This window comes from Pinus tabuliformis, chromosome J (genome assembly GCF_031772625.1).
Source record: "Pinus tabuliformis cultivar Carrire ecotype Pingquan chromosome J, CPIR1, whole genome shotgun sequence".
Lineage (NCBI taxonomy): Eukaryota > Viridiplantae > Streptophyta > Pinopsida > Pinales > Pinaceae > Pinus > Pinus tabuliformis.
In genome coordinates, this window is record NC_142295.1 from 393,872,416 (window position 1) to 393,892,152 (window position 19,737).

General features: G+C 39.4%; 1 protein-coding gene across 1 annotated transcript in view; it reads left to right on the forward strand.

Moving 5' to 3' along the window:
- The first annotated feature begins 2,492 nt into the window (after positions 1-2,492).
- The window catches only part of LOC149227434 (large ribosomal subunit protein eL8y-like), a 77,699-nt gene continuing 60,454 nt past the window's right edge, over positions 2,493-19,737 (forward strand). Inside the window, exon 1 of the mRNA XM_089380504.1 lies at positions 2,493-2,595. Within this exon, the coding sequence (XP_089236630.1) occupies positions 2,493-2,595 (103 nt within the window). The remainder of the gene's footprint in view (positions 2,596-19,737) is intronic.

A 19,737-nucleotide genomic window follows, 5' to 3' on the forward strand; every position in this document is an offset into this window, starting at 1 on the left:
CATTTCCCCTGTTTTAGTGAGGCTTACATGTCATGAATTTAATTTCCCAAGTAACAAAAGGTCTAAGGGTGATAACGTGATGCAATGGAGCAAGCGGAGCATAGGTCTTATGATCATAAATTTGGCATGCATGACACTTGTGGACAATGAGAATATAGTCTCGAAAAATGGTAGGCCAAAAGTAACCAATGTGTAGGATCTTCTACATAGTAACATAACTAGACAAATGATTGCCACATGCCCCCGGATGGCATTCGCTAAGTATTTTCTCAACCTCCTTGTTATCACTCAGAAATTTCTCTAGAAGTTATTAGAAGAAAGAAAATGACTGAGGTAACCACAAACCAACTTTGGAGCATAGTGTTGAATATAGCAACAAAAAATGCTAAAAATAGCACTATTACAAATAGCAGTTCAGCCAGTGTTGAACTTAGCAACAATGGATGAAAAGTGAAAGTGCTAAAAATAGCTTTTCTATAAATAGCATTTCGGGATACCTTCCTATTTTAGTCAGTCCCTAAACTATAATAGGAAGTAAAATTCGAATTTGAACTTAATAGCTGTTTGAAAATAAATTAATTAATTCACCATGAGTTAATTAGTTGTGAAAAATCAAACATGAAGTCTATGTGAGGACATGCAACAGTTTCTCCATTAATTGAGGAATTTATCCATCAGTTAAAGAGATAAGGATGAGTTCTAATTTGAGTAGTAATTAGTTGGCTCAGTTAACTGAGTCAAGTCTAGTTAGATTTATTTAAATAGTTTGTTTAAATTAATGTAAGTTCAGTTAGTTAATGCATGCTTGCATATAACTGCTGCTCTTTAGATAATTGAATATTCTCTCATACATAACTCATGCATGTTAGTTCAGACAGAGACCCAGTTGAGATCAAATGGAGGGACAATGTACTATCAGTTGCTAGGATATTCCTTGGTGAATATTCCTTACATGCAGAAGGATTTCTTTCCAAGAAAATTGCATTATTACTTCTTCCTATTCAGTGAGTGTGAAGAGGCCAATTCACACATGTGGCTTCATTGCACCCCAAGAAAATTTGCGCAAAAAATAGGGGCTTGGAGGACTTGAGGAGGATATATACTTGTCTATTTAGTCTATGAGTTTCATTGTTTGATTGCAGAGAGAGCATGATAGATTTTGAGCTGATTCTTTTTGTAACTTGGACAAGATTTCGACTTCTATGATAATACAAAGTTGGGGTTTTAGGCTGGTGCTTTCCCCTGGTTAATTCTTTTGTGTTGTGTGATTGATTTCTTCTTATCAGTTATATGTGTTCAATTGATCTTGCTCATATTTGATTAAGCTTCCGCATAATTGTTTGTAGAAGTAGATCAAGTATTTTGCTTTAGTATATTGCATTATCGGGTGATCTATAGGTGGGGATTTCTACATGGTATTATAGAAAAGGTGATCAAGGAAGAACAGTATACAAGAAGGGAGAAGTTTGAAGTTTGTGATTCCTAAATATAGAAATGAGTTTCTTATCACATCTCTATTTCACCTATGGCGTTTAGTGGTTTAAGACTCGAGTATGCCCTTGATGGTAGCTCAAATTATATAGCCTGGAAGGATTGCATGGAAGCAGTATTTGCAGACAACCGTCTAAAGGACTTCATTGATTAAGAAGTCCCCAAGATGACTAATGCTCCTTAATTGGCGAAATGGAAGAAATGCGTGGATTTATCAAGGAGAATCATTCTGGAGGGAGTTCGAGATCACATAGTCTCAAGTCTCCATGGGAAGGAAACACCATTTTCAATGTGGAAAACATTGAAAGATATATATCATAATAGCAGTGATCAAAGGAAGCTAGCATTTAAAGACAAGCTTCAAAAGATCAAGTGTGAGAAAGGGCGACACGATCTCTTCGTATCTGAACAAGCTCACCACCTGCAGGGATGAGCATGGAAGTGTAGGGATCACGACAACGGATGATGACATGGTGAGTCTTGCACTCCTCGGTCTTCCTAAGAGCTGGCATAGCTACCAAGAATCGGTTAATGGAAGAGAGAAACTGCTAGACTAGGAACGAATTTGGTCGGATCCGATGCAGGAGGAGATAAGAAGAAGCACTAGAGATGGATCCTCATCGAAGCAAGATGATGAGGAAAATCTAGCCTTAGCGAGTAAGGCAAGGAAGGGGAAAGGGAAGGCATCCCAATCCAAATACAGTTCTTCCCATGGTGGGAAGAAGTTTGAAAAATAAAAAATGTGATGCTTTCATTCTCATGAAGTGGGCCATTATGCTACTAATTGTCCATAGAAGAAATCCAAGAAGGGTTCCTCAAAGGGATTTGATGGCGAGGCACTGGCCTCACAGTTTGAGCTGGATTTCTCTCTTATCGCATGCATGGTTTCATCCATGTTGGGATGTGTTTGGTACCTGGACAGTGGAGGCTCATTCCACATGAGGGGTGACAAGAATCTCTTCAGTACCTTGGAGGAGAAGGATCTCTAGATGCGAATCGAGATGGGCGATGATGGAAAGTACTATGTCTTAGGTGAAGGTAAGGTTTTGTTTCAAAGGGAGCATGGAGATCCCCTCACCATGACTGATGTAAAGTATGTACCAGGTCTGAAGAAGAATCTTCTATCCATTTCTTTGCTAGAAGATAAAGGCTATGATGTAGTCTTTAGCAAAGGAAAGGTATTCGTGAGGCATATCGGCACTAGACAAACAAAGAGAATAAGGATTCAAGTTAAGAATCTCTACAAGCTGGAGGTAGATGACTATGTTGCTTTGAGTTCCAAAGAAGAGATGGTGCAGAGCCAAGATGTTGGCGAGCTATGGCATAGAAGATTGGGCCACTTGCACCATGGATCCTTGAAGATCATGCAACAGATTTCTATCGGATTACCCAAGGGAAAACTTGAGCAAATGGGTACAAGAAAAGGTTATACCTTGGGTAAGTACGTGAAATCTTCCATTCCGGATCAAGACAGTAGAGCTGGAGCAATCCTAGAGAGAGTTCACTCAGATGTTTATGGACCTTTCTCTACAGCGTCCACTGCTAAACAAAGGTACTATGTTATTTTTTTTGATGATTTTTCTCGTAGATGCTGGATCTACTTTATGCAAAAGAAGGATTAGACCTTCCTAAGGTTTTGTGAGTTTAAAGCCTTCACAGAGAAAGAATCAGGAAAGGAAATAAAATCCTTGCGTAGCGATAATGGTGGAGAGTATGTCTCCCAGCAGTTTAAGGACTTTTGCACTGTAGAAGGAATTAAATGGGAATTGACAACACCCCATAACCCACAGCAAAATGGGGTGGCCGAAAGGAAGAACATGTCGATTGTGGGAGAAACTTGAGTGATGTTGCATGACCAAAGCCCACCACTGCTTTTGTGGGCTAAGGCATACAATACAATAGTATACTTGGAGAACAGAAACCCACATTGTATACTGGGGATGAAGGCTCCTATGGAGGCCTATTCTGGGAAGCGACCTGATGTAAGTCACTTCCAAATCTTTGGATCATTAGTTTACTGTCATGTGACCAAAGATGCCAGGAAGAGGTTAGACCCAACAATTGAGTTGGGAATACTTGTGGGGTACACGGATACACCTCACAACTATTGGGTGTACCTACCTTCCACTCAGAGGACTGTGGTATGCAAGGATCTAAAGTTCGACGAGCAGAAAGCCATGCAAGTGTCACTTAAGAGGGAGCTCAAGTTGCATGTAGATGAGGAACCTTCTATTCCTAAGGAGGAGGAGCCTCAGATTGATGCAGAGCACCCGCATGCATAGGATCTAGGATTGGAAACATCCACTCATGCTGAGACTTCTAGTGATGGGTAGAAACACTCAAGGGAAGCCGATAGGTTGATGCTATATGCACTAGAGAATGTGGGACAACCATCTTCTCAGCGTAGACATAGGAGGTCACTAGAGTGGTACACTAGTTACATGGCCCTGGTTGGGGAGTGTGTAGATTTCGAGCCCTCTTCATTCGAGGAGGCAGTGCAACAACCAATGTGGGTTGATGCAATGGTGGAGGAGTATGACTCCATCACGTGGAAATGTGTTTGGGATGTTGTCCCAAGACCTCAGAACAAGTCAGTGGTGAGTTACAAATGGATTTACAAGGTAAAGCAGGCAGTTGATGGCAGTGTTGAGAAACACAAGGCAAGGTTTATTGCCCGAGGTTTCTCACAGGTCAAGGGGATCGACTACAATGAGACCTTTGCTCCTGTAGCAAGGTACTCATCGATTAGATCGATATTGGCACTATTAGCTCAGATGAGGTGGAAGATCCACCATATGGATGTGAAGACAACATTCCTCAATGGGACGATTGAAGAGGAGGTGTGCACTGAGCAGCCAGAAGGTTTCGAAACCTTCGATAGTGAGTCACATGTGTGCAGACTCAAGAGGGCTCTGTATGGACTGAAGCAAGCACCTCGTGCTTTGTACACCAGGATAGATAGCTATTTCACTGGGTTGGGTTTCACCAAGATTGAAGCAGATGCAAACCTTTACCACATCATGGTAGAAGGTAAGCCATTGATCATTGTACTTTATGTCGATGATCTGATTTTGACAGGTGATTATTAGTTGATACAGTCTTGCAAGGAGGACCTTGCAAGAGAGTTCGAGATGAAATACATGGGTCTTATGCACTACTTTCTAGGCATGGAGGTGTGGCAGAGAGATGGAGAAGTTTTTGTATCTTAAGGCAAGTATGCCAATGAGATCCTCAGGCGGTTCCATATGGAGAAGTGCAAACCCATGCAGACTCCTGTAGTTGGGAACTAGAGGAAGGAGTATGCTACTTCAAGTGAGGTAGTAGCTGCTACTATTTATCAGCAGCTGCTGGGTTCACTTATGCATCTAGTGAACACACAACCCGACTTATGCTTTGAGGTGAACCAGCTAAGTCAAGCTATGGTTCAACCTACCAAGCTGTTTTGGAAGCTAGTGAAGCATGTGCTGAGATACCTCAGAGGCACATCTCAGTTTGGATTGTGGTACATATGGACAGAGGGAGTGAAGCTTCAGCGCTTCACAAATGCAGATTGGACAGGGAGTCCATTAGACAGGAAGATCACTTCTGGAGGAATCTTCAACCTTGGTTCAGCTACAGTTTCCTGGTACAACAGGAAACAGAGATCAGTTCCACTTAGCTTACCAGAGGTTGAATACATGGCTACTCATCAGGCTACATGTGAGGCCATTTGGATGCAGAAGATTCTAGTGGGATTGTTTGGTCAGAGGATGGATCCTACAGTGATCTACTATGATAATCAGAGGTGCATCAAACTCTCTGAGAATCTAGTTTTTCATGATAGGTCCAAGCACATTGATATTTAGTATCACCATCTTCGAGATTGTATGGTTAAGAGGATCATGTTGTTGCTGTATGTTTCAATCGAGGAACAGGATGCAGATATTTTGACAAATGCATTGTCAAAGTGCAAGTTCGATTTCCATAGCGATAGGATTGGGTTTACTGATAACCACTTTCTTTTTGAGAGGGAGTGTTGAAGATAGCAACAAGAAATGATAAAAATAGCACTACTATAAATAGAAGTTCAGCCAGTGTTGAACTTAGCAACAATGGATGAAAAGTGAAAGTGCTAAAAATAGCTTTTCTATAAATAGCATTTCGGGATACCTTCCTATTTTAGTTAGTCCCTAAACTATAATAGGAAGTAAAATTCGAATTTGAACTTAACAACTGTTTGAAAATAAAATAATTAATTCACCATGAGTTAATTAGTTGTGAAAAACCAAACATGAATTCTGTGTGAGGACATGCAACAATTTCTACATTAATTGAGGAATTTATCCATCAGTTAAAGATGTAAGGATGAGTTCTAATTTGAGTAGTAATTAGTTGGCTCAGTTAACTAAGTCAAGTCCAGTTAGATTGATTTAAACAGTTTGTTTAAATTAATGTAAGTTCAGTTAGTTAATGCATGCTTGCATATAACTGCTGCTCTTCAGATAATTGAATATTCTCTCATACATAACTCAGGCATGTTAGTTCAGATAGAGACCCAGTTGAGATCAGATGGAGGGACGGTGTACTATTAGTTGCTAAGATATTCCTTGCATGCAGAAGGATTTCTTTCCAAGAGAATTGTGTTGTTACTTCTTCCTATTTAGTGAGTCTGATGAGGCCAATTCACACATGTGGCTTCACTAGACCCCAAGAAAAATTGCACAAATAAATAGGGGTTTGGAGGAATTGAGGAGGATATATACTTGTCTATTCATCTTATGAACTTCATTTTTTTATTGCAGAGAGAGCAGGATAGCTTTTGAGCTAATTCTTTTTGTAACTTGGAAAAGATTTCCACTTGTATGATAATACAAATTTGGGGTTCTAGGCCGGTGCTTTCCCCTAATTAATTCTTTTGTGTTATGTGTGATTGATTTCTTCTTATCAATTATATGTGTTCAATTGAACTTGCTCATATTCAATTAAGCTTCCACATAATTGTTTATAGAAGTAGATCAAGTATTTTTCTTTAGTATATTGCATTATCAGGTGATCTACAAGCGGGAATTTCTACACATAGGCTCTAGCCAACCTAGCCTCAGTGAGGGCTCTCTCTATATGATTTAGCTTTGTTTGTTGGGATTTTAGGCCAGTTACGAATGTTCTGGGTTTTTTTTGTTTGTATTCAAGATTTGATGGTGGGATCCTTAAAAAATATGGATAGAATGATGTCTTTAGACCATTGGGCTATCGAGTCAATAGAGGGGCAGCAGAACTGGATCAAATCACCAAAGGGAATGTTCAAAGGGCAAGATAGCAGAGTAAAGTGTAGGTCTTTGGAACAGGGGGGTGAAATGGCTTTGATCAGGGTGAGAGAGCAATTAAGGGTTCTCAGACCAAGATATAAACAAGGAATAGAGGGTAATAGAAAACAAAGGGAAATTAAGAATCTTTTGATCTACTTTTGGCTTTCGTCTAATACTCTTTGACGCTGCTAGTCTTTAAATCTACTTATTTGTCTTTATCTTTTCACCTGGCTATTTTTCTTTTACCTTTTTACTGCATTTTTCTTACAGTAAATCAGTCAAATTTTCCCACATTTTAGCATCAGGTAATTGGATCTTTGACATCCTTTTGTATATTTCATCTACCTTAGTGTACATGGGAAAAGTAGGCTTATTGACAAACAAGTGTTTTACCTCATGTTGGAGGTAAAACAAGTTTTCAAACTTGTGGTATAATACTTGGATTGTTGGTAATGCCTTCATTGAAGATGTACTGGCCTGTTCTTTTGCTAGCTCTTTGAGTTTGTTGTTGTAATCTTGTTGTGTCATGAGCTTGTCATTTATGACTAAGGGATTGGGTAACCCTTTCTCCCTCAAAATTTGAAACTTAGCCATAAATCTATCAATGGCTACTTGCATATTTTGGCATTTCTCCTCCAAGCTTAACATCAAGTTTCTCTTGGAAATGACTTTCCTTACCTCCAAAATTGTTTCTGTTCTATCCTCTATATCCAATTCTTGAATCTCATATCTATTTTTACTGTTAAGTAATTGGATGATTTTGGTGGCATCTTTGGGAACCTCTCCCAATTTATCTTTTACCTTTGGCATGGCTTTTGTAGCCATCTTTATTAGATCTATCTGCTTAAAAATTACTTGAATAGATGGGAAAATATCATTGACAAAGTCAATTATATTGGCCCATAGCAGTTCCTTAGCTTTTCCAAGAGGTTCTTTTAGTGTTAGGTCCTTCTCCATGGCCTTTATTCTCTCATTAATTCTAGCAGCTTTTTGCACTTCTTCCTTTTGCATGATTTTGGCAAGGTTGCAATTAATTTCTAAGCTTGTCACCTTTTCTTTCAACTTATTCATTTCTGTAGCCTGTATGGACATTTCCTCAATAGCCTTGACTAACTTTGCTACCTCTTCACCTGATGTACCTGCTACTGATGTAGAGTGTGTGGAAACCTATTCTGATGTAGCCATAGGAGCTGTGGGAGCCAATGAGGCTGCCAATGTAGAAGGAACAACTGTTGAGACCATTAGGATAGTTTTCACTAAGGTTGTGGCAATATCAATATGCTTCACTTGGATTAAAGTGTCCAATTCCTTCTCTATTTCCCTTAACTGATCATTGAGCTTGAGGACTAAGTCCATCAACTCTTCATGCCTGGTTTGGCTCTCCAAAAATTCTTGTGTCTAGGGATGCTATAGCTGAGGTATTTTCAATTATTTTTTAAGTGTTGCAATGTCATCATTCTTTTTCTTGATTAGCTTCTCAGTGGCTTTGATGTCTTTGGGATCATGTCCAAATTTAATCACCAAGTATTCCAAAGACTTAATTCTGGTGTCTTTGGCCTGTGAGGATGCCTTCTCCAACTGATACTGAGCTGAGATATTGGTCAATGAATTTTTCAATTGATGGGCAGCTATGGCTTTTCCAGTTAGGGTGGAGTAAATCATTTCACCAGCTCATTTGTGAAATTCAATTTGGTCTATGGGATGAATATCCCTTGCCAATACCTCAGAATCAATCTTTTTATAATCTTCTATTGTCCTTGGTGGCTGCACAGTTGGCTTTATGAAAGACATTTGCATCTTTCCTTCCTTGATTTCAAAAGCTGAAATCAATCTGGTTTGATTGGTAGGTGTAATCTTAAGATATTGTGCATAAGTCTGTGCTTTCAGTTTTTCATTTCTCATCTTGATTTCTTTATACCTGTCTTTAATGTCCTGGTCTTTATCAGTAGGCCTATTGAATGAGGAGACTTCTACACTAAGCTGCCTCTCCAACATTTGAGTCTGTGATGTGGATGGCTCTTGAGTTTCTCGAGATGGAGCTGTTCCTTTGCTTCTTCCTAGCTCAGTATCAGTTACTTGTGTCGATTCCTCTGTGTCTTCCTATTATGAAACAAGATTGAGCCTTGGTCTCTTGCTCTGACTAGCTTCATACTGCATTTTTGAACTGTCTATAAGTGAGCTGGAGGCTACCTCTTTGCCCATTTTAGGATTATTTTCCTCATTTTGAGGAGTCTGCATAATAAGAGGGGTGCTCATGGTTCTTTCTTGTTGTTCAGGTACTTGCAGAAACAAGCTTTCGTCAAGCTGTCTTTCTAAATCAGTCAAGGCATTCTGAACATATACCTTTGTACTATCCCTGTCTACAAGAGTGCTCTCCAACCACTCAGATTGATTTGCATATCTTTCAATCTCTGGTATGGGATGATGAATGTAAGGCCCTAATTTGACCTTTTTTCTAAGTCTGGTCATAAACCCTTGAGGGTCATATATCCACATGAAATTGTTTGGAAATTTCATCTGTTGCAGAATCAGATCTGCCTCCTACCCTGCTTCTCTAGAGTTACAAATGAAAGGGCCTAACTGATTTTTGACTTTGAATTGGGTTCTTTTCTTGGCTGATACAAAATTAACTTCATCAGAATTCATGATTTTCCTATAATACTATAGAGCAAATAACCTCATGGGGAGGTATTTGGGAAGTTTGTATGGGGCAAGCTGACACCCATAGATTCCTATCTCAGTGTGGCTTTGGTAAAGGTACTAATATCCCACCTTACTTAGCTTCGACAACTAGAGGACTCTTTTGATGTCTTCACTTATTCGGGGTGGAGGGCTTCCTATCAGCATGGTCATGACTGGATGGAAAAACAAATAAATGAAATCTATTGATTTGAAAATGGGGCACTTAGGCTTCTTGTATAACTTACAAGAACCTCTCCCAATTCCAAAGCTTTAAATATTCCCAAGTCTTATTGATTAACCAATGCGGAATTAATAAGTGCTTGATATTGAGGTGTACGTTGGTATTTGTTTTAAACTATTCAAGTGTTGTAAATTAATGCATTGAAACTTATATATAAATACATACAACAGTAAATAATGCAGTTGTGAAAACAACACATAAGACAGCAATTTAATTAGGAGTTCACCCAAAACTCTTAGCCTACGTCTCCGTGAGCTCTAGTCAACTCAACTAGGCTCTCTTGTATTATGGTGTAAGTCCTTTTTACAATCTCTTGGCTCAACTCCTGTGTTTTTCATAGAAAAAGTGGGTTCAAACACCATTTTATCCCCTGGCTCTTGAAGCTCTAGCTCTTGGCTTTGGCTCTTGGCTTTGGCTCTTGCCTCTTAGCTCTGGCTCTTTGGCTCTCGCTCTTTGGCTCTTTGGCTCTGGATCTTTGGCTCTTTGGCTCTAGCTCTTTGGCTTTGGTTCTTTGGCTTTGGCTCTTTGGCTCTTGGTTCTGGCTCTTGACTTTGACTCTAGCTCTTCGGCTCTGGCTCTGGCTCTTGCTTTTCAGCTTTTGCTCCTTTCTGCTCTCTATCAGTTTACAACCCCCTTGGCTTCTCACTTGACTTCCAAGTGACTCCCTCGACTGCTCTTTTTGCTTCTGCACTGCCTCCTTCACCTTAGCTTCCTACTTTGGCTTCACTTTCAGCAACAAAACCCCAACAACAACCTCAGCAACCAACAACCCCCTGCTGTTTCTGACATTCATGGCTTTTAAGCCAAATCAATGCTGCTTGTTCATTTTCCCTTTCAAGCTCTCTATCTTCCAGCCTTTGTTTGCTCAAATCCCCTCTCTTAGCATTAGTAATCATTGCTAAATGCCCTCAAGGATAGTGGCCACCTGTGTTATAACGAAATGGAACCATCGGTGCTTGAAATCCTTAGAAATAGTCATTCCCTGTTTACACAAAGAAACGCTGTAAAACATGGGAAAAATCCACAGAAAACACTATTCATTAGATTTCAATTACTATGAATTCTTCCTTAAACTCCTATCGGGCCCACCCATAATCACTTATCGCAAGTCACAATGCCCATTCTGTGGCTTCCCTTTGTATTTAGAAAATACGTTAAAAACATTGCAAAATCCCTTAAAACAGTCTTATGGCAGATTTGAAATATTATTCATTTTCATTTCGGAACGCCTTTGGGTTCGGATTCATCCCATTGGCGCATTCCTTTGCTTTTCATTTATTAAACGAAATATGCGAAAATACACATAAAATTTCCTTTTGATAGACTTCAAAAATATTAATTATTGCCTATAGCCCCATTGGGTCTAGCTATCGCATCGCATATATACATATGTATAGCCTTGCGTCGTTGCGTAGCTCTGATGCGATATTGCGATGCGACTTGTCACAATCGCATATTGAATGAGTCCCATGCCCTTTGGTAATTTCTCTGTTGTAATCGCTGGTTGCATTATGACAATCACAAAAATCATACAACATGTTCTAATATCCTCCGCTGATTGTGATTTTCCGATCGGATTTGGATCGTTGATCGGCCAAATCTAACGGCTCTTGTTCATTTCTTTGTTGACCTCTGATAGGCTCGATTTTCGTTGTTTGTTCATGTTTTTTGCCTCCTGATAGTGTTATCCGCCTTTTTTTGAAAGGTTCTCCATTATGCGATAATTTTGATATTTTAGGAGATTTTGAAGACTTAGAGGGTTTTTAGGATCCCTTTTTAGAGTATTTTTCTCCTTTTTCCAAAGGATAGAGGCAACTTCATTTATGATAACTTCTGCATCCTAAGTCAGTTTTTGCCCATTCAAGTTGCAGTAGATTTAGAATGAGATGATATCTACAATGTGGCTAGTTCCAAGAACTTCCTTAGACTTTCACTTTTCCTCTATGAGGAACACTTAGACTTAGGAGCCTATCCAAAATCCATTTTGGATCATCTGTATAGGTATATAGTGATTGAAACTTGTGGAAAAGTGGTGTCCAAAATATGATAGACATGGGCTGGCCTCTGGTATCAAGCTTCTGGATGGTAAAGGGAAATTTGTCTCACTGGTAATATAGAAACATGTGGTACAATACATATGAGCTTTTGAATACTCTCTCATTGTGCATTCTAGTAAACGGTTCATGCATCGTCTCAGCTATGAACTGAGCATAATTGTATATAGTAGCAGGTGGCTTTCCTTGGGTAAAAATGGACATGAAGGCCAGGATAAGCTCAGAGACAAATTCATTAGTGGTACAACCCAACATAGATGATATCATAGTCACAATATGCTTGCCCCTTTTAGAGAAGGTGTCATAAACATATGGGGGGGCATCTTTTGGAATGTGTTGCTCTTCTACAATGAAATTTTGAAACAATTGGGCTAGTTTTGATGGACTCAACTTGGTGTACTAGTCTAAAAAATATCCAATTGAGAGTGGGGTCAGGTTTGGACCTGGTTGGACTTGTAACATCTCATTTACTGATTCAGCTGTGATGGTAAACAAGACTTTCTGGTCACGGGACATTACAACTCACTGGCTAGGAATGTAACATACATGGCACATATGGACAATTTCAGAAAAAACATGGACTTGGGGAAATTGGTATTTGGGCAAGTTGGATTCCCAAATACCAATGCCATCAAAATGGTTCAAATATATGTCCCTACTTGTTATAGACATTTTTGGGCACTGCAACCCCAATCATAAATGTCCATAAACTAAGGACTCATAAGTCTCAAAAGGTGTTGTTCCAACCCCTAAAAGAACAAGGTCAATTGATTACATCATCTCCCAGAAGTTTTCCATGAAAAACTACTCAGAACTAGTCAAAACTGGATCATATTACTTGCTCCATGGCCAGGGTGCGATGCATCTCACCTTGTACACACGGGAAGTGCGTTGCATTTCAAAAATCCCTTCTATGGGGTGCGATGGACGAGAAAAGACAAGTGGCAGAGACAGTTTGTGAGGTGGATGATAATGGAATCTTCCAGAAACTTCTCCTGTGACACTTGCCTCTCAGAATTGCCCAAGGATGAGTAAGAGATCTCCTAGTGGAATTAAGAACAATCAGAGAGAAGACACTAATCAAAAACCTAGAGCTGACTCAGACCTCTGAAAATATCTATATATAGATCTCTCATCCTAGAGATCCAGGAGGGGAGAGGCTGGAATTTTGCATCTTGTAAGGAATTGTTGTTGGTTTCTTGAGGTAACATCATAGTGTTGGGTGATCTAAGCTTTTCATGAGGTGAAGAGGGGCTCACTTGCTGAGAGGATGATGCTGGGTCAGAACAATTGGTTGTAACTCTCTTGGCTCTTTCTTGATTATCAATAAAGCTATTCAAGTTTTCCTCCATACTCTTGTGTGATTTATGTTTTATGCATTTGTATGGTCAATTTACATCTGATCCTAGATTGTTTATGATAATAGATCTATGTTCTCGTATAGTGTAATGTTGCTTTAGTTCTCCAGGTACTCTGTGAAGCTGGGTATACAAGAAAGCAAGTAGCAAAGGACTATCAGAAGAGAGAGGAATCGGGCAAGGAACCAAGCGCAAGACAGAGGTTGGTCTCCTTTATTCTTCTCTCATCTATCTTTCATAAAGGAAAACGAAAGTAGTTTTACTTTGTTTGTTTCTATGGTAGCTACCAACCTTAGTGGGATTAGCAGTTCTGCATAGACACTTTTCCCTGTAACAAAATGGCGACTCCACTGGGGAGTGAATAGATTGATTGTTTATCTACATTTGTTTACTTTATAAACTTACAGACGGAGCCTGAAGTCAAGCCAGCTAGCCTTCGAACTGCATTTTCTATGCAAGTGTAAAGTAGATCAACGATGCTTCAGTCAATCTCCAGGTTTTGTTTATGAATTAAACAATTGATTTACAAGCTTTCCAATTGCCCTCGTGGTGGCTCTAGTAACCTCCTTATATCTACCCATGTGATTGATTTACTGATTACCACTTGCTCGGCCAAAATCCCTGAACTGAACTCCAAACTGTGACCCGGAACCCAATCAAAGTCTCGTCCCTGGTCCAGTGCACTGTCTGTTCTGTGAATCTCAAATTCGGCGCACTTCCTGAGTGTAGTAGGTGCATTGCATTTCAGTTTCACTGTGTTACAAGTGCGTTTATCAGACTAGGCATTGTTCCTAAATTTTGGTTTCTGTGTTCACTCTTTTCATATCTATTCAAGTGTTTTGTTGCCTGTAGTCAGTACACCTCTGTTTGAAACCCCTTTCCTTGTTGTTATTCCGCCTCCATTGTGCAAAGAACTGTAAATGTTTTTATGTATTTTTTGAGTCATTTTCAGTTCTCCTTTACAAAGAAGTAGCGCAATTGTACTGTCGTTTCTTGATTTGAAAGTGTTGCAAGTGTCGTTTTCAGTCATAGAAGAGAGTCTGATTTCTCTTGATAGTCGATTACCCTGTTACTATTGTATTTGATCTGAATTAGTAGTTTTTCTAGTGTCGAAAGCAAGTTTTCAATTCCAAATCGCAAAGTGTTGTCAGTGCCCTCATTTTGTTTTGAAAAGAAACTTGTTAGTAATTGCCACTTTGAAAAATAATTCAGATTTGCGCATTAGCTTTCCTTTTCCCATTTTCACATTAAGAAGGCTGAAAACAAATACATGCATGGGCATTTTGATTTAGACTGTTTGTTGGTTTGATTTAGGATAGTGCATATATTGTGTGCTCTATGCTCTTTGCTGAAAGAATATTGTCTCTCTTTCCTTAGTAGCTAGGATTTTCATTGCACAAAGAAGATAAAATGACTATTTATCATCTTAGATTGCATTTTAGGAATTATACATATACATCACGCGGTGAACCTGAAAGGCAAATTTCTTAAGCAAGATCAACTATAAAATAAATTTAATGAATCTAACAATGCTTTGGAACCTAACGCACAACATCTAGAAGTCTAGGCTAGAGACGTATTCCGGCGTCGTTGTTAGGATATTCCAACACATAGGAAATAGTTAAGTACAACTTGGTCTAGTATAGAGTTAGGTAAAGTGTGTTTCTTTACCTTGTACATTTTGTAACTTACAATCTGACGGTCACGATATGTAGTGATCCGACGGTTCATTCTCTCCTCGGTATTATCGACACTTGATCCATGGCTTAACACCCGATTGGTCCATGATTTCTATTTAAAGCGCATGGAAGGTCATTTGTAGGGTAATCCATCTATGAAAGAAGCTTATGTAAATTTTAATTCTTTTATTAATAAACTGCCTGAAGTGGCCTCGTTGGCTCAGGCCGTGGACTGTTTCCCTCTTTGAGGGTTTTAACCACGTCAAAAATACTGGTGTATTGATCTACGATCTGGTTGTGAGTGGTGTCCTTTGGTGTTCTATCTGAGGAACTTACCCTGTAAATTCCTACATGGTATCAGAGCTATTTGAGGGCCGCGTCCGTTGGTGATCCAAATCTGAAGCCGGTAGAACTGCATCCGACTGCCATTTCCTAGATCTATTGTTTTTGACTGCTTTCGGGCCACTAGGACTGCTCTGTTGTGTTGGGAGCATCTGTTCCAGTGAGGAACCCCTTTCGTTTCACGCAAAAAGGTTTCCGGTAGCCCTAGCTGCGTCATTTTTAAGATCTGGAGGTATACAGTGTTTATTTGTAGTTTACAGTTATTTTCTCTCTGTTTATTTCGGTTTCAATTTATTTAGCTTTTTTTTATTACCGGATCTATACCTTTCATTTCTGCGTATGCTCTTTTCCCTGTGACTCTGTGCAATCTGGGCAAATCAGAAACAGAAAGGAAGGATTTTTCTCATGCGTATGCTCTTTTCTGCTGCGCCTTAGTGTGATCTCAGAAAATCAGAAACATTGAGGAAAATATTTAGTTTCTAGCTAAAGCTAACTTTGAGCCGCAAGGTTCATTTTTGAAAATATTTAGTTTTTCGGCTAAAGCTAACTTCGAGCCACAAGGTTCATTTTTTTTGTATGTCCATGTTGGGTTTTGTGTATTTTTTTTTGTAGGGAAAAAGAGCCTTCTCAAAGCAAGCACGCAACCCAAAGCATCCCCCCTCCTTTGACTCTTTTTGTGATTCTTTAATAAGAGAACAAGAAAAACTCTTACACCTTGGTCTTCTTCATCTTGGAAACTCTTCTAAGAAAGCATTAGCCGCCCAATAGCAACCAAATCTAAAGAATCCTAAGAAGTTGTATCCTAAAAAGAATGGTCCTAAACCAAACAAGGGTCCTAAGCAATTTCAGCCTCAAAATGAAAAATCATTTCAACAAAATGATAAGACAAATAAAAACAAAGGGAAGAATACTGATAGACATTGCAACTTTTGTAATTGAGATGGCCACTTAGAATCCAAATGCTTTAAGAAAATGGAAGCCTTGGAAGCAGCAATGAAGAAGCATAACATCCATTTGGAGAAATCTTCAACTTCAACTTCATCTTCAAGAATGGCACTTTCTGCATGTGGTTGTCAAGCATCTCGGTCTGTCTATGCACTAAATGTATCTTCTTCTTCTCATTCTCATGAGTGGCTCATTGATTCTGGAGCTTCTTATCACATGGCCAAAAACAAAGCCATGTTTTCTTCTTTAAATGATTGTAACACCAAAAATATATATGTTGGTGATGATAGATCTCTTAGTGTTGTAGGGACTGGAACTGTTCATCTAGACAATGGTCAGTTTAATGATGTATTATGTGTTCCAACCTTATCCTACAACCTTCTATCTGTATATCAGATAACTCATTCAGGTGAAGGTAAAATCGTTGAATTTTCACCTCATGATGTTGTAATCAAGGACCTAAGAGATCCTAAACAGATTTTAGCTACTGGCATTGCTGAAGATTCTACAAGGTTGTATAAGTTTCGCAACTTTGGGTCATCAAATCTTCCCTAAGTATTTGTTGCTCATAACAATGAAGTGAGCAAACTTTGGCATGAGCGATTTTGTCACTTAAACTATCGCTCCCTTCAGCATCTATGTAAAGAAAATATGGTGACAGGTCTTCCTATGGTATCTTGCAGAGATGGTGTTTGTTCCGGATGTGTACTCGGAAAACATCATCGGGACAGTTTTGAAAAACGTGCCTCTTGGCACGCCTCAGCCCCTTTACAACTTGTGCATAGTGATTTATGTGGTCCACTTCCAGTTGTTTCATTCTCTGGCTGCAAGTATTTCTTAACTTTCATTGATGATTTCTCCAGACGCAGTTGGGTATACTTCTTAAAACTCAAGAGTGAAGTATTTAACACATTTTTGGCCTTCAAGGCCTTTGTTGAAAAACAATCTGGACATCAAATTCTTAAGCTAAGATCTGATAATGGCGGAGAATATGTTAAAAACACATTCATCAACTTTTGCACTGATAATGGAATTCAAATGCAACATATTGTTCCATATACTCCACAACAAAATGGTGTAGCTGAAAGGAAGAATCGCACCTCGAAGGAAATGGCTAATTGTATGCTACAATCTAAAGGACTTGGTCTTAGTTTTTGGGCAGAAGCAATTAAGTGTGAACATTACATAATAAATCGCACTCCTACTAAGGCTTTAAAGAATATCACTCCAGAAGAAGCATGGAGCTCAAACAAACCAGATGTAAGTCACTTACGTGTTTTTGGAAGTGAAGTGTGGGCCCATATTCCAGATGAAAAGCATAAAGATTTACAAGCTAAGAGTGAAAAATGTACTTTTGTTGGATATTCTGAAGATGTCAAAGGCTATAGACTTATTCCATTTAAGTCCAAAAATGTTATCATTAGAAGAGATGTAAAATTTGATGAAAATATATCGGCCTGCGAGCCTAGTCCGGCGGATGTGCCACCTCTCCCTATCTCTTCTACTTTTGAAAACATTTCTTCTTCAGATGATGAAAGTGAGGATGAAAATCCTCCCCCACCATCTCAGGATCCTCCTTCAGCTCCCAGTTTCCAAAATGGGTTCATGCTACTCGAGATGTAGCAGGTGATCTTGCCGGTGATCCTACAGATCAGCGACGCACACGTTCTCAGTTTGACAGAGCCTCTTCTTTACTGGATCAAGCTCCAGTAAATTATGATCCTGACACCTTTGCAGAAGCTTCAGGCCATCCAGATTGGGAAGCAGCTATGAATGAAGAATATCATTCATTATTGGCAAATGATACATGGGATCTTGTTCCTCTACCAAAGGGACGTAAACTTGTTAGATGCAAATGGGTTTATAGAACCAAGTATGGACTTGATGGGAAAGTTGATAAACATAAAGCTCATCTTGTTGCTAAGGGTTTTTCACAAGTTGAAGGCATTGACTATACTGAAACCTTCTCCCCTGTTGCCAAAATGAGCTCTATCCGCCTTGTTCTTTCCCTTGCCGCCTCTTTCAAATGGGAAGTCCATCAGATGGATGTTAAATCCGCCTTCTTGCATGGGGACTTGCATGAAGAAATCTATATGGAACAACCTATTGGCTTTATACAAACAGACTCCAGCCTTGTATGTCGGCTTAAGAAATCCCTTTATGGTCTCAAGCAAGCTCCTCGAGCTTGGTATGCCAAAATGGATATCTTTCTTTTAGAATCTGGCTTCTCTAAGTGTCATTCTGACAATACTGTCTACAACAAGAAAGTGGGAAAGTCTCTTATCATTCTTGTTCTTTATGTTGATGATCTTATCCTGACTGGTAGTAATCCCAACCTTATAAACCATGTGAAGTATAGCCTTAAAAGGAAGTTTGAAATGACAAACTTAGGACACTTACATTATTTTCTCGGTCTTCAAGTCTTGCAATCCAAGGAAGGTATTTCCCTTTCTCATTCCAAGTATGCATGTGATATTCTATGCCACTTTCACATGGAAGACTGTAAGCCAGCCCCTTCTCCCTTTCAGTCCGGAGTCAAAATTTCAGTCACTTGTACTTCTCCTGAAGTTGATGCTACCTTATACCGTCAACTTGTAGGAAAACTTTTGTATCTAACCCATACTCATCCTGGCCTTTCCTTTGTTGTTGGCCTTGTTGCTTGGTTTATGCAAAACCCCCGTGAAAGTCATTGGAAAGCAGCTAAAAGAATACTTCGTTATGTTCGAGGTACAGTTTAGTTTCGGATTCATTACAGTGCCAAAGCATCTCCTCTATTGGTTGGTTTCACTGATTCCAATTAGGTTGGTGACTGTGATGATCGGAAGTCTACTGCAGGTTATGTGTTCACTCTTGGTTCAGGACCTATTACATGGGCTTGCAAGAAATAAGGTGCCATTTCCCTTTCTTCAACAAAAGCAGAATATCATGGTGCCGTAGAAGATAGTAAGGAAGCCTTGTGGCTTCGTCAGATCCTGTCAGAGTTTGGCTTTCAGCAGCAGCATCCGACTACACTTTGGTGTGATAATCAAAGTGCCATTCAACTATGCAAAGATCCAGTCCAACATCAGCACAACAAACACATTGAATTGCACATGCACTTCATCAGAAATCTCATTCATGACCATGTTCCTGAAGTGCAATATTGTTCAACAGATGATCAAGTTGCAGACATCTTTACAAAGGCTCTCACAGAGGCGAAGTTCACTACACTTCGATTTATGGTTGGAGTTCAGGAAGATGTCACTAAGGGGGGATAGGCTCTAGTGACTCCTTCCTTCTCCTATTGTGTCATATTTGTAAATCCTTCAATCCTATCCCAAGTTGTTCTTAAGGGGGGATGTTAGGATATTCCGACACATAGGAAATAGTTAAGTACAACTTGGTCTAGTATAGAGTTAGGTAAAGTGTGTTTCTTTACCTTGTACATTTTGTAACTTACAATCCGGCGGTCACGATATGTAGTGATCTAACGGTTCATTCTCTCCTCGGTATTACCGACACTTGATATGTGGCTTAACACCCGATTGGTCCATGATTTCTATTTAAAGCGCATGGAGGGTCATTTGTAGGGTAATCCGTCTATGAGAGAAGCTTATGTAAATTTTCATTCTTTTATTAATAAATTGCCTGAAGTGGCCGCGTTGGCTCAGGCCGTGGATT